The sequence below is a fragment of the Larus michahellis genome, chromosome 1 (genome assembly GCF_964199755.1).
Source record: "Larus michahellis chromosome 1, bLarMic1.1, whole genome shotgun sequence".
NCBI classification, from domain to species: Eukaryota; Metazoa; Chordata; class Aves; order Charadriiformes; family Laridae; genus Larus; species Larus michahellis.
In genome coordinates, this window is record NC_133896.1 from 91537307 (window position 1) to 91564817 (window position 27511).

At 52.0% G+C, this 27511-nt stretch overlaps 1 protein-coding gene across 3 annotated transcripts; it reads right to left on the minus strand.

Annotated features, from left to right (window-relative positions):
* On the minus strand, positions 1-27511 carry ATN1 (atrophin 1). Of its 3 annotated transcripts, none has more exons than XM_074592186.1 (10): positions 27117-27511; positions 9197-9390; positions 8859-8996; positions 8361-8474; positions 5028-7054; positions 4606-4828; positions 3780-4497; positions 2357-2500; positions 1929-2109; positions 1-1360 (listed from the first exon to the last, which is right to left on the minus strand). In XM_074592186.1, the coding sequence occupies exons 2-10, from the start codon at positions 9272-9274 to the stop codon at positions 1327-1329; spliced, it is 3657 nt and encodes a 1218-aa protein (XP_074448287.1). In that variant the 5' UTR covers positions 9275-9390; positions 27117-27511; the 3' UTR covers positions 1-1326. The 3 variants fall into 3 exon arrangements, with proteins under 3 accessions (XP_074448287.1, XP_074448296.1, XP_074448306.1); XM_074592195.1 differs by lacking the exon at positions 27117-27511 and adding an exon at positions 26207-26401; XM_074592205.1 differs by lacking the exon at positions 27117-27511 and having other exon boundaries at positions 9197-9238.

Here is a 27511-nt window from a genome sequence, read left to right on the forward strand (position 1 = left end):
TCTGTTTCTGGAAGGGTTTTTTTGTTTGTTTGTTTTTGGTGTTGTTTTTTTTTTTCCTTTTTTAAGAGCTTCATATATATATTTATATATATAAATTATTAGAATGTGTGTTGGGGCTTGGGAGTGCGTGGGGAAAACTTCGTTTTGGGTGTTTTTCCATAGCTGGGTTGTCAGTTTGGTTTTCTTTTCCTTTTAATGGTTAAGTAAATATATATATATATATATATGGGGACCAATCGAGAGAGATACAACTGTGAAATCAGACACGCACGCTGGGGAGGGACTGGGGGGGACGGGGGGACGAGGGCGAGGGAGTCACAAGTTGCTACATAAAACTGCCACGTCTAATAGGATGTGCATGAGTTAAAAGTACATCAATTTGGAATGGGTGAGGGGAAAAGGGCAGCCGCCATCTTAAAGATTTCAGTCCCAGGACGCTCGGCCACGTCGTCATCGTCGTCCTCTCCCCGCCGGGCTCAAAGGAGCCGTGGTGGTGGCGGTGGTGACACGGCGGGCTGGAAAACAAGTCTCCCGGTGCTTTGCACCTGGTGGCCGTGCCCCTTTCCCCGCCAGCCCTGGGAAAGCACGGCCACCACCTTGCAAACGAGTCCTTTTGCGGTGCTTTGCACCCCACCCCCCCGATGGCTGGGACCGGTCCCCTCCAGGCAGGCAGGAGCTTCTGAAGGGGTCCCGTCATGCTTTGTTGGCACCTGGAGGGATGTCGGAGAACGGGAAGCCGCTCTGGCTAATCTGAAAAAAAAAAAAGTTCCGCGTTGCTTTCCTTGTATCGCTAAGCAGTTATCTTACACCTAGGAAGGGGCGGTGGGGTGGGAGGAGGCATCTTGAAAAAAGGCGCTGTGGGGTTTTGAGCTACTTCTTGGCCGCGGCTCCTCCTCGCAGAAGCAGAAAAGGCAGCAGCATCGCGTACGTGGAGTCCTGCGATGCGATGCTCTTCGGATTTAATGCAACCGTTGCCCCCAAACAAAAGATGGAGCTGCTGCCACCCTGCATTCACGTCAGTCTTTTGTCTTTTTGAGCTCGGTGCGATGCCGATTCGGTTTTTCTCAGAGCTCTGCTGAAATCACGTACCGATCGTTTTTCATGTCCGTTAGTGGCGTTTCAGTCCCCCCCCCATTTTCTCTCCTCCACCTTCTGCTCCCAGGATGCCATCCTGTACTTCTCGTCCCGTCGTCTTCTCTTGCACTCTACTGCATGGTGGGATCAGGATGTGTCACTCCGCAGCTTCCCCTCCCCCAGGATTTGGTTGACTGATTGCTCCTCTTGAGAGAAAGACATGATGATGTCACATTGACAGCAGAAGTCCATTTAAAGGGGTTTGTCACTTTCTTTCTTCAGGTGGCTAGGGTAAAGAAGAGGAACAAGGCGATTGTGAGAGAGAAAAAAGCAATTTAGTACCTCCCGCTGCCTTTTGTTAGTCTAGACCCGGACAACACACTGCTGGCTTGGAAAGATTTGCAAATCCTTGAAGCAGGAGATGCTACCGAGAAGGTACCACATTGCACTCCTCTCCTTCCCAACGTGCTTCCCCATGCACTTGTGAAAGCCTCATCTTGGCAAAAGCATTCAACCCTTGCGTTGTTTGGTATTTTGGCAAGGGTATATTAGTCATAACTGTATTAGCATGGGGTGAAACACGCAAGTTCACCCCGCCCAGAGGAGAGGAGCTGGGACCCCACATGAGATCAGCCACCGAACAACCGCTTGCCAAGAGCGACCATCCTGGTGGCCAACCCACAGCTGTGCCCCAGTGGCAAAGCATCTCTGCTCCCAAGTGCAGGCTCCGTCCGAGTCACCCACGCCAGGGGCAACGCTTCCCTGTCCCCACTGCCTCCGCCATCCCCAGGGCTAGGCCTGGAGCTGTACTTTGTGAGGAAGCCGTGGTCTGGGGGAGAGGAGGTCTTACGCACCTGTAGTAATCCTCCTGCGTCGGGAGGGGCACGCCGTGCAGAGGGTGGTGGGCGTGAAGCCACTGCTGCTGCTCCAGGGCCAGGCGCTGCAGCTCAGCCGACTGGGCGTGCATGGCCTGGAGCTGATGTGCTGCTGACATGGGTGCAGAGAGGGAGCCCGGCAGGTCCCTGTAGGGTGCAGCTGCAGCCAAAGACAAAACAGAGTAGAAACAAGTTAACGCAACAGCTCCGTCCTCACCCATGGCCCCACAGCTTGGCCAAGACTCTACTGTACTCGTCCACTGACAGCGTAGGCCTGTCCTACGCCATGCCAGAGCTCTGTTTCATAGACCTCAGTTTGGTCCCGGGACCCTTCACGGCCACCCTGCCCCTTGGGGCTCTGCCAATGCTTTTCAGAGGAGACCGGCAGTCCCTGTGAGCATCCTTACCAAAAAGCTGGTGGCGCAGCACTTCGTTCTCATGTAGAGGGTGAGGCAGGAGAGGGTTGGGGATGGTTCCAGCTGGGTACGGTATCCGGGTGAGGTGTGATCCCGAGGCGAGTGGGTCAATAAGAGGGTGAACAGAGGCTGAGGCTGGGAAGAAAAGATACAAGACAATTGTCCCGCGCTTTGTAAGAGGTAACATGGAGAAGGGTGCAAGGCACAACACGAGAGACATGGAGAGGGTCGGCATGTGTTAGGGATGGGATGATTTCAAGGCTAGACAATGGAGCACCACGTCCTTCTGAGCATTACTCTTATTGCCTGTGTCGAATTTCACATGGACCAGCCTGGCAATAGCTCTGTCCCTACACTCCCCAGGGAGAAGTAGTACTGCTCCTTGAAGTTGATTCTGCAAGGAGCTGCTCTGTACCCAGCGTTGTGCCTCTCTGCCACCCTGGCTGTCGCTCACGTGCATACTCATATTGGGTGCTTCCATTTCCAGGTCTCATGCAGCACAGGCGCTCAGCGCCAGGCACTCAAGTTTGCAAGTACTATCCAAGGCTGAAATGCAAGGTACTGCATCTACAAAAACTGCTTTTTACAGTGTTTTGGACTCACTGCCAGAGGTGCCCAGCTACGGACCGTGGGGGAATGGACATTCATTTGTACCTGATGCCACCTTTGAGTAGTTGTGGCTGCTTAGAGTGAGTGACTGTGACTCTGCCACCAGATCCCACTGACCACTCACAGGACCTGAGCAGGCACAGCACTTTCTCCTACCATATTGTAGTTTGGGCTTTGCTTCCCCAAGAGTTTCATCCCTAAACATCTTTTTACTTTACTTTCTGGTAGGATGTGGAAATGGAAGGGACCACCAGCTCCTTACAATTAGCCAATCTTCTCTCCCATCCCATCCCATCCCATCCCATCCCATCCCATCCCATCCCATCCCATCCCACCCCACCACCTGCAGCAAGGAGCAAACTAGAGAACCAACATTTCATTAGTCCTAAGGATATGGTCACAACTGTTGTTAGCAGGGCTCCCACTCCTTCTGCAGACCACAGTGTGAGGGATACAGTCCACAGTCACCCTGGTAGCTAGTAGGATCCCAGCACTTGTATTGTGTCCCCAGAGATCCAGAACTAAAGACATGGTGCAGATAACTCTGCTCGCCACTAAGCAGCAAACTCACAGACACCCCAATGCTTGCAATAGAGGTTGGTGTCTTTGGTGGGATGGGAGTGAGATCAAGGCTGAATGACCGTGATGTTGACCACTTCTGGCTGAAGAGGTGGATCTGGGGCCTCAAAGTCTAGTTTCGGCAGCTTCTGGGCTTCCCCAGGGCCGGAGGGAGGGAGCGTAAGGAGGGAGCACAAGGAGGGTGAGCAGGGCTTTGTGCAGGGCACCACCACCGTGGTATCCTTACCTGCATGTATGGCATCCTGCTGGTGGAGATGGAGGTGGGAGTGGATGTGGGAATGCTGATGATGATGAGGGGTCACATTGAGCATCTGCAGCCGGGCCAGAGGGTCGTTGCTGAGAGCAGCCACCCGTTCGGCATGTTGGCGCTCAGCCGCCAAGCGCTCGGCGTAGGACATGTCGGGACGAAGGGTCGGGCCGGCTGCCAGCGCCAGCCTCTCCCGCTCCAAGTGGCCCAGCCCTGGGTGGAAAGGAAAAGCAGGATGAAGGCCGGGGGCCGTCTGCAGACTCAGCCCGCCATGGCGTGGGAACGGATCCATGGCAGCAGCCGGCACGGCGTGGAGCTGCTCCAACTCGGCTGGCTTGACTTCAAAGCCGGGCTTGAGACGTTCACGCAGGTCCCGATCCCTCAGGTCTCGTTCACGGGCTTCCCGCTCCCTCAGCTCACGCTCCCGTGTCGCTGGATCGCTGCTGTAGATGGCCGGTACGTTGTACCCCAGCAAGCCTGGGTCAACAGCACCCAGCGGCACGTAGAAAGGGTGGTTGCGGTTGCTGGGGGACATGACGTGGGGCCGTGCGTATTCGCTGAGGGTGCGCAGAGCCGGGGTATCAGGGCCCAGGTACGGGGGAACAGTCGCTACAGCACTGCCCTGCTCAAAGGAGGGGCGGTGGGGAACCGGCCCCAGGGACGAGCACTCAACCGGCCGGCCCTCCTGGGCCATCTTCTGCAAGAGAGCAGAGAAACCAGCGTCAGGGTACCAGCAGGGAGCAGCCGAGGAGGTCCTTGAGCACCCGCCCCGGCTGTGCTGCGGCAGTGGAACCCCCAGACCTACCACGCTCCTCTCCAGCTCCCGCTCCTTCTCCCGCTCCCGTTCCTTCTCCCGCTCACGCTCCCGTTCCCGCTCCTTCTCTTCCCGCGCCTTCTGCTCAGCCTCTCGCCGCACTTTCTCCACCAAGTCTGCCCTCTTCTTGGCTAGCTTGGAGCCGTCGAGGGGCACAAAGTACAGGTCCGTGCGGGAGCAGGAGTTGAAGCCACGGTCCAGGTGTTTGTTGAATCTGGGGGGCGAGAAGCAAAGCCTGTCAGCGCAGAAGGGGATGGAGGGCAGGGATGGGGACCGGGATGAGGACAGGAATGGGGACAGGGGCAGGCAAAGCCAAGCCCAACACTGCAGGAAAGGCAAGACCATCATCGAAAAGCTAAAAGGGTGCACCTACAGACCGCACTTGGGGTGACCTCCCCTTCCCCGCCCCTCACCTGGCTGACTGGCTGGCATGGCTGGGCACGTCCACCACCTTGGGGGGCGGCGAGGGGCTGCGAGCTGGGGGCACGGGGCTCTCGGGGGGCTCATACTCCTCCGACGGCTCCTGCTTGATCTGCGCGGCGCTGAGGGGGAGCGGGGGCGGCGGGGGGGCCGGGGCGGCCATGGTCCCCGGCAGGGGTGGTGGGGCAGAGGGGGCGGGCGAGGGGGCTTTGTAGCCCCCTGCCACGGGGGAAGAAGCCACCCGGTAGCCGGGAGGGGTGGCTGCCCGGAAAGGGGCAGCCGAGGATGCAGGGGGCGAGCCTGGCTTGTAGGGGGCTGGGGGCTGGAAAGTGGGGACGGGGGAGGCCGCCCGCTTCCCATAAGGGGCCACGGCCGACGGGGGCACCGGGGGCGAGACCGTCTTGTAGGGGGCCGCGGAGGGGGAGGCCATGGTGGCGATGACGGTGGAGAGGGTGGTGGCAGCGGAGGTGACGGGAGGGCCGGCCCCATGGGCAGGGGAAGGGGGCGGCGGCGGGGGGAAGGTGTAGGTGGCAGGACTCTGCCCCGGGGGGTGAGCACACATGCCGGCGTAGCTTCCCTGGGAAGAGGCGGCAGAGGAGGAAGAGGAGGAGGAAGAAGAGGAGGAAGAGGAGGAGGAGGAAGAGGAGGAAGAGGGGGCTGCGGCGGCAGCCGCCGAGGGGGCCTGGCTGTAGGCGGCCTGGCTGTGGGGGGGGTAGAGGCGCAGCCCGTAGGTGGCATGGGAGGGGTGATGGCTGTTGGACTCCAGGCCGTGGGGGTAACCCCCGGGGGGCTGGGGGGGAGCCGCGGCTGCCGGCGAGACCCCCCCGCCGCTGCCATGGCCGTGGTGGTGCTGCTGGGGCGGCTGCTGGTGATGGGGGGGCGGCTGGCCGGGGAATGGCGGGGCGGCAGGGTGGGAAGCGGCGTTGCCCAGGGGGCGGCTGTAGGGGGGGGGTCCCTGGCTCCAGACGGGCTGTGAGGGGAGGGAGGGCTGGGTGTACTTGGGGGGCTGGCTGGAGACGGAGAGGCCGCTGGGGGGGGGGAAGGAATGGCCGTAGGAGGCGCTGTAGCTGGGCAGGGGCTGGGCCGGGGGGTACTGGGCCGAGGAGCTGGAGGGGGGCAGCGGCGGCGGGGCGTAGGGGTAGCGGGAGGGGGCCAGGGCCGGCGCCTTGTCCTGCCCCATGCCGTGTGGGGAGGGAAGATGGCCGCTCAGGGCCTGCCCCACCATCCCCGGCGAGCTGGAGGCGGCCACCGCGTTGTTGAGGGGGCGCAGGGCCGGGGGGGGAGGCAAATTGGCGGAGACGTGAGGGAAGGAAGGGGCCGAAGCTGGGGGGGCAGCCGGAGGGTTGGCGGGGGATGTCTTTTGAGGGGGGAGCCCCCCGGCCACCGACGCCAGCGAGATGGGGGTGGTGGGTGGCGGATTGTGCTTGGCGCCGAGGGTCTGCTCGCGACCCCCCGGTGTGGGGAGACCCCCAACTCCACCAGCAATTTTGGCCCCAACCTGGACCACGTTGGCCGTAGGGTAAAGAGGAGCATGGGTGGAGGAGGAGGACGACGACGAGGAGGAAGAGGAGGAGGAAGGGGGAGCAGAAGGGGCAGCAACAGCAGAGGCGGAGGAGGAAGAGGAGGAGGAGGCGGCGGGTGTCTGCGGGGCTTGAGCCTGGAAAATGCGGGACGCCTGGCCCTCCAGCTGGGAGTGGTAGCTCCCTGACGGGGTTCCCTGGGGGTGCACCTCGCCCGGGAGCCCAAAGCTGGGCTCGGGTGGACGGGCCAGGCTGTCGGGTGGGGGAGCTACCGGTGGGCTCTGGGGAAAGAGCGGAGGGTGGTGGTAGGAGTGAGACGGCCCCTGGGACAGCACGGAGGAGGAGTCGGAGTCATTCTCCACGCTGCCAGGGCTGTAGACGCTGGGTGAGGTGCTCCTGTTATCCTGGTCAATGTCTCGTGGGTCACTGCTCATCTCATCGTTGAAGCTGTGGCCATCAAGGCTGTCAACATCAGACGGGGATGGAGGACAGGGCAACTCCTGAAGTAGGAAGGAGGAGGAAGGCATTATGAGCCTCCCAGACCATGCACGACACATCTCAAGTTCCCAGAGAACTTGCTTTCTGACCTTTCTCTGCCAGACCCAACACTAGAAAACCCCAAAGAGAGAAGGAGATACCATCTGGCAAGGTATAAATAACACCGGTCCTCCTGCCTCCCCTCCAGTGCTCTCAGGTCCTTCATGAGCATCCCACGCTCGGGAAGGAGGTAATGATGGGCCTCCCTTGTGTACGGAAGCAGCAAGGGAGGGCAGGGAACTGTTACAGGTGAGGTTTAGAGTGAATAGAGACAAAAGGTCCTAGCACCACCACCACCAGTGATGGGCTGTTGGCCAGGGTATGATACCACCAGGTGGCACGGAGCAGCACCCACCACAGTGCGCCCAGCCCAGCCACAGTCGCTTTTCTTGTCCCTTGGGTGAGGAGACCCACTCCCACCCCGGCCCCCTCTCACTGCCTCACTCCTTGCCTCCCGGAGCCCTCCCTGTGCTTCCCAATCCCTCCCTCCTCCCCACCACCTCTCGCCTCAGGCAACAAAGCTTCGGCGACTGAACAGTTAGCATGGACCGCGGGGCTTACAAGAGAGGCTAAACTGAAAAAAGATCACTGCTGAGCTAAACAGAGTGTCCGCGTGGAGAAATTACATAGGTGTAACCACAGTGGTTTAATTACGACAACCTCATTAACGTGAGCAAATACCCCTGTGTTTGCAGGCCTTTAAGGCCAGTTCCCTGAACAGGCTAATGGGGAACTGAGAAGAGCAAGAGCTGAGTCTTCCTCCAACCATCTGACCACTGATCCAGCCCGGTGCTGCCGGCATTTCGGAAAAGCCCTGCCACAACTATGCAGAGCGTGTGCGTGAGCAGGTTTTGCACTGCCATCACCCAGACCCCACCACGACTTAAGCACCTCCGTTTCACACTGCTCTGGGGGAGCAAAAGAAGCTGAGTCTAACCCAACCTGTGGCCGTGTGCGGAGCCAGGCTCCTGCCACTGAGCCAGGAAAAGCAGAGCACGTGCCCAGCTCCGAGAGTGTGGCAGTTCTCCCCAGACAAGGCAAAAGAGACGGAGAGCCTCCGTTTGGCTCAGTCGTCACTCCTGGTGGCATTTTTATAGCCAGGCAGATGCCATTTAGGTTGGAAGAGCTGCAGTGTGGAACTCAAGGTGCCAGGGCTCCCGAGCAGTGGGAACCTCAAGCCGGGCAGGTGTGAGCGGCACAGGTAGGGAACAGGAGATTCCTTTGACCGGGACCCAGGACATGCCAGCGATCACAGCAGGGACAACTCACCTCAGTTTTTGTTTTTTTGGGAGCGTTGGTGTCCTCCCCTTCACTCTCCGAGATTTCTTCTGTTCGGCTCTGCTTGCTGCCCTTGGGGGTGCAGGATTCCTCCACCCGGCCTTTCTGCAAGGCAAAGAAGGAGAAGAGGGAGGTGGGAGGGTCACAGGAAAACTTCCCACCCTGCCAGACCTTCAGAGACTGCAGCAGGGGAGACACTGTCACCATGGCGCATGTGTTGAAGAGTTTAGCAGTGCAACACTGAGCCAGAATATGGCAAAAATTAGCATAAAACAGGGCTGGTCAGACTGAAGACCGGTGTTTGGGAGATGATGGGAAGTGCAAGATGCTGAGGATGAGAGGTATGAGGGATCCCATCCATTCCAGAGCTAGCCTGGCATGGGTTCCTCGGTGGATCCCTTCTGGTATATGTCCCTGGATCCCCATATAGATCCTACCCGGAGTGGGCAGTCCTCAGGCACCCCACGCTTGCGTATGAGCTTATACTACCTTTGTCGCTTGTCGGGATTTCTCAGCCTTGCCATCGCTGCTGGAGGTGCTGACGCCCCCGGGGGAAGCTCGACCCCGTGACCTGAGCTCCTCTCGGGGCCCTGGAGTCTCTTTCTTCCGTCCACTCCTCATCGACATCTAAGAGAGGGATCACCGGATCAGTCCTGCTTTGCATCTCCCCGCACTCCTGCCCCGTCCCCCAGTCCCTCAAAGCGCCCGAACCCCTGGCACTCTGCTAAGCCAAACTCCTGTCCCTGAGCTTTGCCGTGAGCCTCAGCCCCATCCCACAGCTCCAGCTTGGCTCCAGTGTCCCACCCCACCTCTCCCATCTCACGTACTGAGTCTTTGTTCTGTCGTGTCTTCATTCTTTTGGGTGTGGGACCCCCATTCTCCTTGGCCCGGCTTGATGAAAACATAAATTTTTATCGCTCCGCACCCCCCTTGGGCTCTTCCCGGGGAGGTGGAGACGGGCAAGAGCACTTCTGCTGAAAGGGGGGCTTATACCAGCAACGCAACAAGATCCCGGTGAATCCTGAAAGGCAGACAAGAAGATGAGAGGGGAGAAAGAGCGAGCAGACTGCAGGACACCCTTTTGTGGTCTGCTACAGAAATATGACAAAATTATTAACGTTCCCTTTATTATTATTTACAGATGCAAGGATCTTTACCAAAAAGGCAATACACTTCCCCAGCCGAAAGGGAAAAGATTTGGCCACTGTCACATCTGATTTCCAATTCCTAGCAGTGATACCCACACGATGCGAGGCAGGCAGCCCTCCAATTTTTTGGAGGAAGCAGGGAGGAATGGTTATCAGTATGTTGATTGCCCTCTGAAATCATTTTAGTATTTCCATTTCCTTGTTTATTTGATCTTTAGAGACAGACGGGGGGTGGTGGTGGTGGGGAAATAACGGGAAAGTGTTTTAAAATGTTCCTAACTACAACTTCTCTGACTTCGTAAGTTCCTCCTTGCGCCTGTTGTCAGTGCAGTATGTCACACCACCCTTAACTGGCCACGTGCTGTCATTAGCCAGCTCTGCACAACGAGCCCCCCGTGGCCTTCGCTGAAGGGGTGTTATACAGCCCTGCCCTCTCCAGAGCACGCGCACGTACATACATGCACCAGCACCTGACGCAGAAAATGTGACAAATCTTGCTTAGGCTGTTCGGTGCCCAAGGTACGCAAACAGGTGCGAGAAAAGGCATTTAGCTTTGATTTTTGCACGACGCAAACAGAATCAACTCTGTTTAGCCTGGAGTGCCTGCCTAGGTCTCCTTCTCCATACACTGGACTGCTTCTCTGTACCACCTAAGAGTCACGCCCAGAGATGCAGAGTACGTCCTTCCACTTTGCAGCAGTGGGAAGATTTCTCAGCTCCCTCTGAATAAATGTACAGCTTTGCGCGATGTCCAAAAGCACCGTAGATACTTAACGCCCTGTTATGCCCCACAGTTCCTAGAGTTTGGAGTATGAAAGCACTGTGATTGTGTTAGCCTGGGATCTGGACTGAAGTGATTCAGGGATGCTGCTCCTGGAGCTAGTTTGCTCGTCTCCATCCAGCTCAAGATGTTTTACACTGCACTGTACTACGCAGGTGGAACCAAAAAGAGACACTCCTTCCCCAGCCTGCCATTCGAGCTCCTATACTCGGCCTCTGGAACGGACAATCTGCAAGAAAAGGAAATGTGTCCTGTGGATGATGCATCAGGAGAAAAGAACCACATCTCCTGGGTTATATTATCGGATCTGGAAGCGTGGGGAAGTTTTTTGAGTAAGTATAAGAAGACTTGAGATTTGGGACTCCTAAGGGCCATCCCAGACCTGGGAAGATGAGCCAGTGCAGGAGCAGTCTGGATGCACTTTCATTTCTCTGAGAAGGCAGCTGAAACCAGGGATCAGAGCAAAGGCACCAGACAGGAGAACTCCTGGACCTCCAGCCCTGCTGCTGGAATGTGAGGCCCTGGAGTCGCTGCTCTCCACAGCCTCCATCTCCCTACCTGTGAAAAGGGAGAAATGACACTGGCCCATCTTGTGAGGGTCCACATCTTCCCTGACCAGTGTTTAGAGAAACCCATCTGGAAGATACTTGGGATGAGCAGGGGATTGTTTGTTTTAATTTCATTAATATTTTATTTGACCCTCATCATGAAAGCCACGGGGGACTCATCCAGCCTTAACTCCCACACACAACAATTCATTAACTGAGACCTCTTCTTTAATAGAAAAATAGCTCGTGACGGTTTATAACTGACCTAATGGAGGCAGAGCACTCTCCTAATCCCCACCAGTTGACGTGTTTTACAGGCTTACATTTCTGCCATACTTCGGCCTTCGGTTGCTAATTCAGCCAGTTAGACCGAGGATGCTATTCTAGATAAGCATCTAGAATTAACATTTCTTACACGGAACAAACGTGGTACGTAAGGCGATCCTAATTTAACTCAACTTCAGCAACACACACCACGTCGGCAACCTTCAAGTACCAGCTCAGCCCTGAACGCACAGAAGCAGCAGCAGCCCATTGCCAACGCGTCTCTGCTCTTTGCATTCAACGGGGGCGCCACCCACACCTCCCACACCAAAGAACCGAACATCACAGCGCGGTGCACAGGCCTCACTTCAGCTTTCCAGTAACCCTGCAATGACAATTATGGTCTTCTTTCCAGAGAAGTCAGTCAGAGAAATAATAATGCAGCCAACCACAGAGTGAAACTTCCCTTTTTAAAAGAAATACCAACTCGGTACTTATGTCAACCGCTGAACATGCAGCACCAAACAAAGCCATGAACAAATAGGTATGTTTCAGTAGACGTAATTAACCATAGGGCAGAAGCTTCTACCGCTTAAGAGAGCGAAGACTTTTCTAAAATATAAAGCTACCGCTTAAGAGGGTGAAGACTTTTTTAAAATATAAAGCAGAACCGACGCACACATTATTAGGCTCAGTACAGCAACTGTTAGGTCGGAGGCCAGACGACAGGATCACAACACCGCCTTCCACGTTTATCATTTATGAAATAAAAGCTTGCAATGCGAGCCTTAACAATTAACAAAGTTACACCTAGCTCTTCCTGTCACCGAAGATCCCTGTAAATGTCTCTGAAGAGTTATTAGGGCTCTGTGGTTTTGGAAAGGAAATAAGATACTTGGCAGGGCTGCTGTTGAAGGGATAACCTTTTCCTGGCCCTGTGAAGCCCTTTGCAGGTTTGACTGAGTTATGAGGCATCGCGAATTGCTATTTTCTGTTTGCGTTTCGTACAACCCAGCTTGGTTTGGCTTCCTGCCCAAACCCCTCCATATTCTCGTGTAAGCCCTGGTGCAGTCTCCTGCGAGCAACGCGCGCTCAACAGGCATCCCCACACGGGATCCAAAATGGATCCCGCTCCTCCTCCTCCTCCCCAGCTTCAAGAAAATCTCCTTGCCAAAGGTGGACTGTCCTGCACAGGCACCCAGGAGATCACGGGCTCCAGTTCCTCTTCTGTTGAAGGAGGCAGCTAATCTCTCTCCTTTTCAGGCTGTAGTGTGGAGCAACTCTTCACGGGTAACAAAACAGGAATCAAGTCCATCTCAAATGAGATGCACCCAAGTTTTACCTACTTCAGTATGCACCCTTGGCCTCTCTTAGAAAAATCGGGTGAAGGATAGCATTTACACGTTAGACTGAGGGCCTGAGAAAATACACTTTCCTAGATGGCAGCAGAAGCAGAGGACACGGGAACAGGACCAAGTTGTCTGGGATGGTGTTTGGGTGGTTGGCCAGGGCTGCAAATGACAAATGAGTCATGTGCCCCGAAGGCTTGCACATGCCCGGGCTGCACACACAGGTACACCCACCACATGTTCCAACAGCAGGCAGGCAATTTCCAGTGGCACAGGGAAGTCCGGGAGGTGCCTCCAAATCCTCGGAGGGCTGAAAGGTTTTACTGCGGTGGCTGGTGCTCAACGGCCGAGCAAGCTCCAGGATGGGCAGCCCAAATCTGTAATTCCAGTGTGCCTGAGAAGGTTAAAAGCCAGCTAAGGTCCAGCTAGCCCTCCCTGGGGCCACTGACAGAAGAAGGAAGAGCTGAAGGCTCCTAGCATCCTTGCCACTTAAGAAAAAAAGCTACCACCACCATTATTTCAGCAGTGTTTCTTTAGCTATCAGACATTTAAGGCCTCCTCTCTTGGGGAAATAAAAAACCCAAAACATCTACTTGTTTTTATTATCCACTACTCCTGATCTTCTCCAACTGTAGCATCCCAATAATCTCAGGTGGATTCAGACCTGGTCCAAGCAGGAGCGGAGGTGCAGCAGGCAGAACATGACTACGGTACGTGACAGAGGAGTGCCCCCTGAGCTACCCAGTGATGATTTGGGGATGGAGTGGAACAGCAGCGATGTAGCCTCCTCTCCTGGTAGACCTAGTTGGAGGCACTGAGTGCAAAGATGTCAAGGTGCATGGCTGGATCATCCAGTCTCAAAGAAGAAATGAATTAAAAACTCTGCCACCCATCCGGACCACACATGCTGCAAGAAGGGACAATTTGACACCATTGGTACTTTTAAATAAAACAGGACAGTGCCTGTTCTCTGGTCCTGGGGGTGGTCAGCGTTACACAGCTTGCACCTGGATGGCAACATTCTCCTACCCTCCAAGAGGGGAGGGAAACATCTAACCTGGCCACTGGCCATCAGCACGGTCCAACGCTAACTCCTAAACCACGCTCAGGCACCATCTGGGAGAGCCGTTGTTGGCACAGACCAAAGCCTGTACAAAGGGAGGCCATGGTAATGGACAGCCAGCGCTGCGCACCAGAGTTGTTACCATAGACATAGCCAGCCTTATCTTCCACTAGATGCCGGTCCGTGGAAAATAATTTTGGAGTGAGGAGTCGGTTCCTCCATTGGTGTAAGTACAGATGTTCTGAAGTTCAAACCTCTCGTTTTCTTCAGTTGCGAGTTGCTGAAAGTACGCAGTGACTATTCCTTAAGTCATTTTCTGAAGTGTAGGAACTACATCCAAAGTCCTACATGAAATCAAAGGCATTTGGCTTGCAAAGGCAGGGATTTAGAAGTCAGAAGATGTGAGAATCAAACTGAGTCTGTTTCTCTGCAATTCATTAGCTCTGTGTTCCCATCCTGGTTTTTCTTTTCCCCCTTCTGCAAATGGATGGGTTTAGCACTGGAGGGAGGAACCAGGGTAGCAAAGCGAACACAGCTGCTTTCTAACACATTGCAGATGCTGGAAAGTGTCCTGAAAGTAAGATGGGAGGATAATCAGTGGATCCCCCTTGACAGGTAAAGATGACGCAGGAGGGAATGCCCACTGGAGCAGCATAGCCAGAGGACTCGCACCATGAGTGGAAAGTCAGAAGTTGGCATATTTATACATACTGCCCAGTGAATGACGGTCCCAGGCAATACATTTTTAATTCCTGTCTCCATTTCCCTCATTTATAAAATGAAAGAAAAATTCCCAGAAATTTAATCTGGGTTAACAACCGCGTAGTATCTTGAAAACACAAAGTTTCATGCAGAATACTGGAAACAGACAACCTGAAGTACATTTCCCAATGGCTAAGTACCCGACTTCATGTTTGAACCCTGGTGTCTTTCTACAGGGCATGGGGGAGACGGGGAGGGAAGGAAGGGGAAGGGTGATGCGTTCAGCATTAGATAGCAATAAGTGAATAGATCAGGGTTCAGGTTGCATGTCACAGTCTTATTGTCAGCCTTTTGATTGAGCATGACATTACTGTAAAAGGGAAAAATGATTGTGTGAGCAAAGGGATGCCAAAATGGTTGAATACCAAGATGGCGGTGAGCAAACACTTGCAGCTAATATTATCTTGGGCACAACTATTCCCATGACTTGCCTTTTTTTTTTTTTTTTTTTTTTTTTTTTTTTTACACAGTAAACTTTGTGAAGAAGAAATATATTTATGCGACACCAAATGAAAAGTAATTTTAAGACACGGGCATTCTTCTGTCTCCTACAAAACAATTACAACAGTGGGTAGATGCAGGGGCTGTGAACTCAGGCTGGAAGGTGGATTAATCTAGGAATAAGACTGCAGACCTGGTCAAATAATCATACTCCAGTTAAAACTCTTGCCTACCCAGTGGATGACGCTTAAGTGCATCCCTCCCGCAACACTAACGTGAAGCTGAAGGATCCCAGGGGACCGAAATCTTCTCGAGCCCAGGCTGAAGGCAGCGAGCATTAGCTAAAGCTTCCTTCACCTGCTCGCTCTGCTCCCTCAGGCCACTCCTGCACCACCGCAGACACGCACCCCGTGATCGGAGCTCACACCTCCCTGTCACTTGCAGCCCCGCAACACTGCATGTGTGACAGGAGCATCCAATCACCAGCAGCTGTCAGACACGGCCAGGAAGGGCTGAGACCTGCCCTGCTGAGGAGGCTTGGCAGCACGGCGTTACGTGGCAAACTTAGACAGAAATACCATGAAACGACCATCTGTAACTGAAGTGGAAACTGCTGTTACTGCTCAAAAATAAAAATACAGTAACCAAAATTCAGTATAAAACCAGTGAGAGTTGCCAATTTTTGTAATTTTCTATGAGTAAATTGATTTTATATTGGCAACATACTGGAATCTCACTGGATTCTTCTACGTTCAAAATATTGCATAAAATGAATCACTATGCAATGTTTACATACGCTTTCAGAAACTTCATTCTGTACTGAAGGGCGAATTACGCACACTTTAATAGACAGGCTGAATGAACCCTCTTGAATTACATCTACCCATGTATGTAAGAGAAGACGAGATTCAAGACCACCTGAGGAACCTGAACATACACAAGTCCATGAAACCCAATGAATGAGATGCACCCCAGAGTCCTGAGGGATAGGCTGATGTAGTTGCCAAACTACTCTCCATCACATTTGAAAAGTCATGGCAGTCACATGAAGTCCCCAATGACTAGAGAAAAAGAGAGTATTGCACCCATTTTTAAAAAAGGGTAATATGGAGGACCCTGGGAACAACAAACCAGTCAGCCTCACCTCAGTGCCTGGTAAGATCATGGAGCAGATCCTCCTGGAAGTTAAGTCAAAGCATATGGAAGACAGGGCGATGATTAGCAACAGCAAACACGACTTCACCAAAGGCAAATCGTGCCTGACTAAGCTAGTGGCCTTCTACGATGGAGTGACTACATCAGTGGACAAGGAAAGAGCTACAGATGTCATCTACCTGGACTTCTCTCAGGCCTTTGATATGGTCCCCCACAACATTCTTGCCACTAAATTGGAGAGATATAGGTTTAACGGATAAGAAATTGCTGGATGGATACATCCAAAGAGTAACATTCAACAGCTGAATGCCCAAATGGAAACCAGTAACAAGTGGTGTCCCTCAGGGGTCCCTGTTGGGACCAATACTATTTAATATATTCGTCAATGACATAGTGGGATTGAGCACACTCTCAGCAACCTTGCAGATGACACCAAGCTGAGTGCTGCAGTTGATACACTTGAGGGGAGGGATGCCCATCCAGAGGGACCATGAGAGGTTTGAGAAGTGGGCCAATATGAACCTCACCTCATGAAGTTCAACAAGACCAAGTGCAAGGTCTTGCACCTTGGTCAGGGCCACCCCCAGTGTCAATACAGGGTGAGGGATGAAGGGATTGAGAGCAGCCCTATGGAGAAGGACTCGGGAGTACCGATGGATGAAAAGCTGGACGTAAGCCAGCAATGTGCACTTGCAGCCCAGAAAGCCAACCACATCCTGGGCTTCATCAAAAGAAGCGTGGCCAGCAGGTCAAGGGAGGTGATTCTGCCCCTCTACTCCACTCTAGCACAAGAAAGACATGGACCTGTTAGAGCAGGTCCAGAGGAGGGCCACAAAAATGACCAGAGGCATGGAACACCTCTCGTATGAGGACAGGTTGAGAGTTGGGGCTGTGCAGCCTGGAGAAGAGAAAGCTCCGGGGAGACCTTATTGTGGCCTTTCAATACCTGAAGAGGGCTTATAAGAAATACAGAGAGATTTTTATATTTTTTTTTTTTACCATAGCCTGTAGCAAAAGGAAAAGGGGCGATGGTTTTAAACCGAAAGAGGGTAGGTTTAGATGGGACATACAGAAGAAATTTTTTGTGATGAGGGTGGTGATGCACTGGAACAGGTTGCCCAAAGAAGTGGTTGATACCCCATCCCTGGAAGTGTCTGACCTGGAAGTCAGGTCAGACGGGGCTTTGAGCAACTTGATCTAGTGAAAGATGTCCCTGCCCATGGCACTGGGGTTGGACTAGATGATCTTTAAAGGCCCCTTCCAGCCCAAACCATTCTATGATTCTATGCCTAAAATAACACCTCCCAGACTCAATCTGAGCCAACAGCTTTAATCCTTTTCTTGTACTTACTTGCTGACTTATTTGTCAACAGTACTTGTTGACAAATTCACTTGTCGTGCTATCTAGGTGCTCATTCTCCCCGCTAAAATGATAAATAAAAATTAAAATGCTCACATTTCAGGAAAGGGTGCCAAATAAGAGTACTAAAAATAAACTTGCAGAGTGCTGGCAGTCTTAAGAGATAAAGCCAGTTTACATTTTATTAAGTCTATATTAATGTTTTGTTTTCTTAATTCTGCACAGCCATGAGGAGCAAGAATGTTATTTTAAGTACGAAAGCTGTAATTCTGGAACCTTCATTCAATGAAAAACTTATATGAGAAAAAAAATATTTCCTGATGAGCAGAGTGAAATAAAAACAATTAGAGCTAAAGCAAGGTGATAAATAATAAAAACACTCATCCATTTAACAACAGCTTAATTTACAGCATAGAAGAAGATACTAATTTTTGCAGAAGCAACTGAAAATAAAGTTTGATTCACTAAATGAAGGTTAGATGTACTAAAGAAGGTTACGTTAATCGTAAAACGATTCCCTGAGGGCACACTAAAATGACTGTAAGTATGTAACAGATTTACTTAAAAACCTCAGAAGAATCATCTAGTCTCCCCAGAGGAGGGCCTCTGGATCTCTTGGAGACACAGGTTGGCAGAGCCCAGTGGATCACAGAATGCAACACACTGGGCTCTTCCCTCTGCAAGTGGGGCGGAGGCCTACAAACGCGTGACGCAGAAGAAGGACACATCACACTCTCCATACTCGCTATTTTAAGAAGTCCAGCGTCTTCTGTATCTGCAATGCCTGAGCACACCTCACCTGTGGAGCTGATAGGGGTTAAGGGTCTATTGTAATACGTAACTCCCCCGTTTTACCCATAGAAGTCCCTTTACTAAGGAATGCAAAGTAAATTACCCAAAGACATCACAGGCTACCCAAAGAACAATGTCAGCTGGAAAGGACCTCTGCAGGTCCAAACTCCTGCTCACAGCAGGGCTGACCCCCATTCTAGAAGAGGTTGCTCAGGGCCTCATCCAGGCCAGTTCTGAACATCTCAAGGAGCGAAACTTTCCCAGCTGACCTAGGACACTCATTCCAGTGCTGAAACACCCATTATCAGTCGTAATTTCCTTGTTGCAACTTGTGACCGTGACTCCACATACCATAGCTCCTCACTCTAGATACCTGGAACCATTATGGTTCCAGACTTCTGCTGCAAGTCTTTATTGGGGAAGATTGCTGGTAACTTTGCAGCTGCAGGACATATATAAGAATACAGGAAACCAGAAGCTGAATCCCAAGTCAGAGTAGCCACACCATCCGTCCCTTCCTTCAATAACAGACCAGTGAAAAGCATGGTCATCTCTTTCTGCTAAGACACATATCGTTCTGAAGCTGGCAGAGGGAGGTCCGAGCAAGGATACGACGCTGCTCAGAGCCCACAGTCCCAGGCAAACTAGCCAGTGTGTAGAGAAGAACCAGAGAGAAGCTCAGTAGCTAGAAGGATCAAACTCTGCAAATGGATTTGAATGAATGAAATGATGAAAGTATCAGTCTGGATGGAAAAAAAGCCTGGTGGATCCTCACAAGGATCAATGTCCTACCTCCCAATGGCATTAAGTTAGGAGACACTGTCAGTATCGCAGATGATCACGATTTAAGAGAGAACTTAAGAGAATAAAACAAGAAGTAAAACCAGGATGGATACAGAAAAGGGACAAAGGGAAGCCAATGTGGCTGACGAGAGTGAATTAATGAGGGTAATAACGATGATGAGAACTAACTGAGGAGAACTGCAGAAGGACTTTCCAAGAGGAGTGACTGGGCAATTAAATGGCATGTGAACTTCAATCTAGATAAACACAAAGCAATGCACACAGAGGAAAAACAACTCCACCTCCACATGTAAAATATGGGACTCTGAGTTGACCAGTGCCACTCAAGAGTGATACCCCTGGGATATGCAAGGCAGATCCAGGAAAATGTCACCTTGGCACTGACCAACCATCAAGAAAGCAAACCTAATTCCTAACAAAGTAACTGAAAACAAAACAGAGAATGTCATTATGCCCTTGGACAAACCCATGTTTTTCCCCACATATTGAAAAGTGCGTGCAGTTCTGCTCCTTCCATAGGAACTAGAAAGGGCAACGAAAAGGCATGACTGAGTGGGTTAGACATCTCTGTCCAGAGAAAACGTTATTATGTGAGGATGTGATCAAGGACTGTAAAACCATATATGAAAAGTAGAGGTTGGGTAGGAAATATTTTTTCACTGCCTTGCCTTGTACAAGAACTGAGGATCATCAAGTAATGCTACAAAGAAACAAGCTCAAAACAAACAAAAAGAGACAGTTCTTCTTGAAATGTGTGGGTGCAGAATTTCCAGACAAAGGACAGTACGGGTGCTAGAAGTTGGCATGGACTTGAGGGGAGAGTGGGGAGTTTCATGCAAGAGACAGTAACTGCTTCTTACTGAACAGAGAGAAACCACATCCAGCTATGGCAATCCCTGCACTGAAAACAGTTGGAAGCTGTAGGAATACCAGAGGAAAACAGCACCTAAGCTTGCCTTAAACTACCTTCTTTCCTAAGGACTTGGCAGTGACCGCTGCTGGAGCAGCGAACTCTGGATGGATCTAGTAGGGTCATTGGTATGTTTTTAACACGTTCAATAGTACAAAGTGCTGAGTGGTACACTGAAGAGAAGTGAGAAGCACATCCATCCTAGGAACTTCTGCTCATCCGTAGGAACAGCTGAGGAGGAAAGGGATTTATTAATCACAGGACAGCTATGGGCACCATTGTTGTTTTGAAGGTATCAGACAAGGTATTATCAAGAAATGAGAAAAAGTATTAACACCACAGGACACTGCACTTGTCAAACATCCTCTGGTAGACCACGTAATGCTTCAGTTACCCAACATCAGGAAAGATGAAAGTGGACTGGAGAAGGTGCAGAAAGCAGTTTCCAGAATGCTGAGGGACACGCAGAGTCTCTCTGTTACGTACAAGGCCTATAAAGACTTTACTTTCTTAATCTCACAAAATAAAAGCTGAGGTGATGTGATTACCGCGTGTAAAATGCCAGAAACTAAACACAATGGAGTCCAGAAGGGGTATTTAAGTTAAGAGCGAAGGTTGGTATAAGACCAAATGGGTATAAAAAGGCCACCGACAATTCTAAGATGGAAATGAGAAGACTCCTGGCCATTTGGTGAAGCTCTGTCCCTGGAGCATAACAGGGGCAAAAGAAAATCATTATTATCAATTATTCACTAAGTTTGCAAAAGAACGTAGCCGGCATGGTGCTCAAAGGGAGACAGTGACCCAAGGACGCAAGGACTTTGCAGCCAGCAACCCAAGGATGCCCTTTGGATTCTCCTGTTTCTAGGGATTCATGACTGATGACGAAACCAACGAGACAGCCATTTGTGCAAAGGGCAAGTGTCTGCACAGGATGAAGATGAACAGTAAAATCCAGAAGGAAACGAGTGAACCAGGGCCAGGGAGATGGGCACAGGAACAACCATACAACAGACCTGAAACACTGATAAGCTTGGGATCCCACAGCTTTTCCTCGGTCTACAGAACTGGCCACGTGGGATGATCCTGCCCTCACCTGTGGGGCTGTGGGAAGGAAACCCAACGGTATGTAACAGGAAGATTTACACGGGAAGAGATCACTGGAGGTCTCCACCCAAAAACCCTGTTCATAGTACACTGCAAAGCTAGATGAGGTTGTCCTGAACACTGCAGAGAACAGAGTCTCCCCAGCCTCCGTGCGAACTGTGACAGTGCTGAACCACCCTTGGGAGGAAGGAGAGGTTTTGTCTTACATTCTCCACCAAGTTCATGGTGAAGTATGATTTTAGTCCTTACAATTTTATGAAATCAGAAAACATGACGGCTATGGCTAAATCAGGGTCTTCCTGGTTTCAGGAATTCATGATACAATGAAGGATTAAAAGTCAGAAGTATCTAAAATTCTCCCCCGTCCCAAGAGAATTCAAAGGAAGCAATTCATGCTAAAGTTCTACCACCAACCTGCCTTACCAACCAGAGACACAGGCCTCTACCTCTCAAGTGGGCACCTGAGCCAAGAGACTGAGGCCAAATTAGGCTCAGACTGGACCGCCAGGAGAGAACACACAACGGCAAGTGAAACCACTGCCTAAGAAATCTTTAATGCCTTGGGTCCTCTCTGTATAGCAGCACGTGACAACCTGTGGGCTAAAGCTTGGTGCACAGCTACGGCACCGGCAAAGAAGACCTCATGCATGGATCCTCTGTTAAAAAGCAAGTTGCCCAAAGCCTGCTGTTGAGAGGCCTCAGTGGCCCATCATGGAATATTGTTGGTTGCTGGCGAAGGCACCAGCTGAGGAAAGTTTGCAGAAGCATGGGTAAAATTTGCTGGTGATGCTGAGGCAGGTGAGATGGTAAATGATGGCATGGGAACTCTGGCACAGACCAGCTGGTGTTACTGCTGCAACAGGGTCACACAGAAAGACAAGCGTTCTAATTACGGAAGATTTTCACATCAAGAACAGAAGAACATAGACAGCTTTCAAGGATTAAAATCCAAGTATTCAGAGAAGCTCCGAAAAGGCCTTGTAATTAACAGCTGATGGCAAACTGAACACGAGTCCCCAGCACGAGACTTCTAAGGGGGCTATTCCCGAATAAATGAAACCCTCCAGTGCATAAAGAGAGGAATACTCTTCAGGAGCAGGAATAGAGAGAGAGTTTTTACCTGACTATATACTGGATTGGTGGGACCATTATGGGAGTACTGCATGCAGTTTTTACCTGCGTATTCCAAAGGATGCTGACAAATTGAAAACTTCCAAAAAAGAACAAGAAGGAAGTCTGATAATTCCTCCCCCTTACAGTAAGAGCCTTAACACGATCGGTATGTTTAGCTTATCAGAGAAAAGGTTAAAAGGTGGCTTGAAGATGGTGGCCTATGAGTACTACAAAGGGAGAAGGTTTCTGACAGCAGAGGGCTCTTTAATCTACAAGACAAAGACCCCAGATTCAATGGACAGGAGCTGACGCTAGACAAATTCCACACAGAAATAGTGCAAAATCTGAAAAATGGGAGCAATCAATCACTTGAAAAACTTGCACAGGGATCTAGCGTATCACTGGAAATCTTTAAGGTTTTTTATTATTATTTTATTCTAAAATAAATACTCTAATATTTCTTGCAAAGACCGCCAGGTGACATTCTCTGCTATGTGCTGGGCAGGAGAGAGGACCAGCCAGTTGGCCAGAACAGGTTTTTCAATGCTAAAAGTCATTAGCAGTCATAGAGAGGTTGGCCAAGAGGTGATGGGGTCTAGCTCTGGGTGGAAATGTGCTTTGAAAGCAACGGTCTAGCAACGCATAAGGAAAGCTCGATGGATAATCGTGACTGGATAAACCACCCTTCACAGAGGATGGACCCTCTTTGCGTGTCTGCCAAACTCTGAATAATTCTGGGGATAATCACTTCATCTATTGCACTGCCCGAAAGCAGTAGTGTACCCAAAATACCACGCTATAGACACACTTTATATCCAATACACTACGCTATATATATCAATATAAAATTGAATATAAGATATATCTTATATAATACATGTTATGTTATGTAGACTATTTTACAGATATTGTGACATATATACACACACATAAATATATATATACACACACAGTATATCCAATCCACTGTCCAAAGAGATGAAGGTTGCTCAAATGCAATCTTCGCTTAAGTGATCTATAACACAGAGAGACCTCATGGAAGATATTGGGTATCACCAAGTGCCTTGTAAGGCAGGGAAGTACAAGACTAAAAATTTCCAGCTAAACTGATCTATGATGAACAATGTCAGCAGGGCAGGAGACATGAAGGAAGACTGAAAGCAACCAGCTACCCTTCTTCAGCAAAGCCCAGACAGACCATCATTGGCTAAAATTGCTCAGAGAAGATACTGCGGTTACCCTTTGGTTTGTAGGTGAAAATACTGCCACAGCAATCAATCAAACATTGATATTTTTTACAGGAGACAATAACAAATCAGTGTTTGCTGCCACAACAAACACAGAAGAGTCGTAGATTTCGCCAGGAACATTCTCTGAAACAAGCCAATGCTTCTGACGGGATTGTTTCCTTACCAAGTTGTCTTGCGTTAAACTTCTAGCATATGCCAAATCCTCACCTCTAAGCACTCGAAGTCCATATCAGCCAACCAGAGTAAAGCAGAGGTGAAGCTCACACCACTTGAGATGGAAACATCCCCTTCTGCCTCACCGTTCTCCATACGTGTCTCACTGAGGACATGGGTTGTGGACCCATGATTGCCCACCACACGACTGGAAGGACAGAAAGATTCTCCAGTGTTCAGCTCAGAGTGACATAAAGAGCCATGGGAGATGTACCTGGCCAGCCTGGCAACAGACACGTGTCTTGGGCACTGCTGCAACGTCAGTAACTCAGGCAAGGCACTGAGATGGAGCATCTTGTGTTCACGTTAAACCATCCGCTGTGACCAAACTCAGGCAGTGATCACGTGAATGAATTCCGCAGAGGATACATACCCTAGGTGTAGCTCACTTGGTTAAGGGCATGACTTTTTCATAGATGCCTCCACTTTTACACACACTCAGGACTTGTGATGCCTTCTCCTTTGGCCTTTAAGAAATTTGTAAAGCATTGCTATTCTGTACTTCACCAGGAACAGTCCTCAAGAAGTACAGATGGAAGAGATGAAGTGATAAATGCAGGAAATATAATTCCATAGCATCTCCTAATGGGGGAAGAAAGAGATCAAAAAATCCACTGGAGGCAAGAAAATAGTTTATTTGTCCAAAAGAGAATGGGAGAAAGAAAAAACAGAACTGGGGAAGACACAATCTGACAGAGGAGGAAACTAGGTTCTCAACAGAAAAGGCAGACACACAAAGAGAAAAAACAAGATTGGGTAAACAGTCAGGTAGATATTTAAGGAGGGGCACAGCTAAATAAATGCTCAGACCAATGCCGGAGACTGCATTTGCAAAAGTATTACACCCCAGATCTGGTAAATAAATAATTCTTCCTACACAGCAACTGCTCCTGTCGACTCCACTGCCGTCCCCCAGAAAAATGCTGATGAACATGAGGGAGCTCCAGGAGAAATCTGGAAGGTATACAAGGAGTGACAGAGGCTGAGCTTTGGGAAGAGGAAAACCCACCTGATTCATTTCAGCTACGAATAAAAATAGAACGGAATACTTCTGTTGGAAGGGAGCTACAATGATCATCTAGTCCAACTGGACTAGATGCTCCCCTTCTTGAAGAAAAATACAGATCAGGTTGCTTTTCATCTAGTGATCCCACTATGCTATAGAATCATAGCTCCTTGCATGCCCGTTATTATTTTGGAATACAAGTATGCCCACAAGGAACCTCATTGTAATTCCTTGAGCAGACAAACCTAAAGGTGAGAATGCCAGAACTTTTCAGAGGTATCCAAGGGGTGCAAAATCTGGGGGAGGAGGTAAACGCATATAAAGAGAGGTAAAGGCAGGCCATCGCAGCAGGTTAAACCTGTTAATCTTCTTCATTAGGATTCACTGCACATTTAGTTTTCAAATGTTTGGAGGGTTTTTATCGTTTCCAGCATGAACCATGGTACTACTTACTATATGTTCACTTCTTAATGGCCATGCTTGAAAAGCTCCATCATGAATCCCAATCGGAAAAGCCTGGTTTGAAAGACCAGTTCATTCCCAAGAAGCTGGGGAAATACACAAACGATTGTGTCACCAGTAACAAACGTAAAAATAACAACTCGGCCAAGAAACAGCGGGGAAAAGGACGAAATTCATTCCAACCAACAATTTGACCATTCACATTTACAAGCGTCCCATCCATGGGTGATGTTCTTAGTGCTCCAGCCCCTCGGGGATGCATATGCAGCCCAGCAGTGACGCACAATACCCTCGGGCTTACAAGAAAGGAGGGTCCAGCTTTCAACTTAAACCGCTGTGGGATTTGGGGGACTTGGCTGATGCACTGACACCAACACACTGATTCTGGTGGGAAGCCAGGGCTGAACTCTGAAGCTTTAGGCATATGCACACCTGCAGGACGTGCAACCGTGCTCCACCATTCAGGTGGACACAAAACAAACGGCATTTCCAGCTCCTTCTCCTCTGCTCTCCTGCTACACGCCTTAGGATAATGGCCCACGACTTTCTCCTCACTTTCTCAATGCTGGAAAGCGTAGCGGTCCCCGTGCAATCCACCCAGTGCAATCAGAGATAACAGATTTGAGCAGCTAGCTCGGTAAGGATATGCTGCTGCTCCTCAAGAACCACAGCACTGCAAAACAGACCCTGCAGACAAAAGCCATGGAAATTGTTACAGTAGCCATCCTGGCAACTAAGTAACTCGCCAGAGGCAGCCACAGCACTGAGCCGAATGCAGAGAGCGAGAGAGAGAGACACTGTCTCGGAAGCAACTTCAGGAACGTACAATAGCCATCGAGGCAGAACCCGGCGGCAAGCAAAAGGCAGCCTGTAAAGTAATGCCACGGTGACCAAATGGCTGCCACTTCAACAGCACACAGCGGCCACTCGGCAAAATACAACCCGGCAATTCGCCGGGCAACAACAGCCGCGGCAGCCACGGGGGCCAGCAGCCTGCACAAGCCAGCGGGGCTGAACCGTCACCGGCTGGGTGGCACAGCCGGGAGGGCAGCGTGGGAAACACGGATGCCGCTTCCCCCTCCCCTAAAAAACCATCTAAAGAGCAAACGGACAGCCAGCCCGACATGCCAAGGGATCTCGGCCGGTTCAAAGGCAGCGCAGACGCCATCCTGATGCCACCCAACCGTACGGATCTTGTCCGCTCCCCGGTCCCCAAGTAGCAACCTGGCGTTTCAGCGGAGGGGGCGGCGGGTCCCCAAGGCCGAGGGTGTCATCGGGAGGGGTTGAATCCCCACACACACACACTCACCCTGCCACAGAACCGGAGGGGCAGCCAGACTCACTCCTCAGCGCTCAGATCCCGACGGAAACACGATTTCCAAATATTCCTGCCCGCTGCCCGGCCGCCCCGGGGAAAGCGGGGACAATACCAGCCTCCCCGGGAGGAGGGGGCGGCTGGGAGGGCGGCTTCGGGGCCGGGGGAGTGACACTCCCCCCCCTTCCTCCAGCGTCGCCGTACGAACCCCTCCCCGCACCGACCCGCAAACTCACAACTCCCGCCTCGCCCCGCACCCCCCGCCGCCGGGGACTCGCCCCCCGGACCCCCCGCCGAACTTCCCGCGGCGAGGGGGGGGGGGGGGGGGAAGGGGGGCTCCGCGGGCGGTGACGTCAGGCCGGGCGCGCGGCGGGGGGTGTCCCCGCCCCGGGACCCCCGGCAGCGGGAGCGGAGCCCCCCCCAACCTCCCATTGCCCCCCCCCAACCATCACCCCCCCCCGGCCCCTTTCCGGAGCGAAAGCGCTCCCGCCACCGCCACCGTCCAAAGCAAAGAAGCCCCGGGCGGGGAGGGGGCGGCGGTCAGCGTACCCCCCCCCCCCCCCCCCCCCCGCAGTGATTTACGATCGCTGCCCCGCCGCCGCCGGGAACGGGATTGCCCCCCCACCCCGAGCCGAGCCGAGCCGAGCCGCGCCGCGCCGCCGTGGCCCGCGGCGCCCGGCCCCCTCGCCGGGGCAGGCACCGCCGGGGGCCCTTCCCCAGCGCCGCGGGGGTTAACCGCCATCCCGCCCCCACCCCCCCAACTTTGCTGTGTCCCCCCCGCCTTCGCAGACGGACCGGAGCAGGGTGGGGGGGAGAACCCCAAACCCACCCGCGGAAGAACGCAGCGAGTGGGCGAAAATGACAAGCGGGGTGGGAGCGGCTGTGGAGCGGGCGAGGGACTCACCGGCGGCTCCGGAGGGGAGGTCGAATGAAGGGAGGAATGGAGGCGGCGAGGAGCGGGGGAAGGGATTTAAACGCTGCTCCCCCCCCCCCCTTTTTTTTTTTTCTCCCCTTTTCCTCCCTCCTCCTCCTTTTCCGCGCTCCCTCGTTTCCTCTCGCGTCTCCGGAATAACCGGTGGGTGGCGGAGAAGGGGGCGGGGGGCAGCGGCTCCGGTGGAGGGTCGGGGGGGGGGGGGAAGGGGGTGGGGGGTGCGGCGGGGAGCGGGGCCCCCCCGGCCCCGCGGGTTCTCGTCGCCCCCTCCGCCGCCGCGCACCCCGCGCTCAGCCGCCGCCGCCTCTGCCCCGCCGCCCTCCCATCGCTCCCACCGCTGCCCGCCTTAGCCACCTCCCATTTCCGAA

Bases quoted from the DNA above. Each gene is read 5' to 3' on its own strand.
- ATN1 (XM_074592186.1), bottom strand. From the start codon at position 9,274: ATGTTTTCATCAAGCCGGGCCAAGGAGAATGGGGGTCCCACACCCAAA. The intron at 8,475-8,858 runs GTAGTATAAGCT...TTTGCCTTGCAG, and splicing joins AATCCCGACAAGCGACAAAG to AAAGGCCGGGTGGAGGAATC. The intron at 2,501-3,779 runs GTAAGGATACCA...TTTTCTTCCCAG, and splicing joins GCAGGATGCCATACATGCAG to CCTCAGCCTCTGTTCACCCT.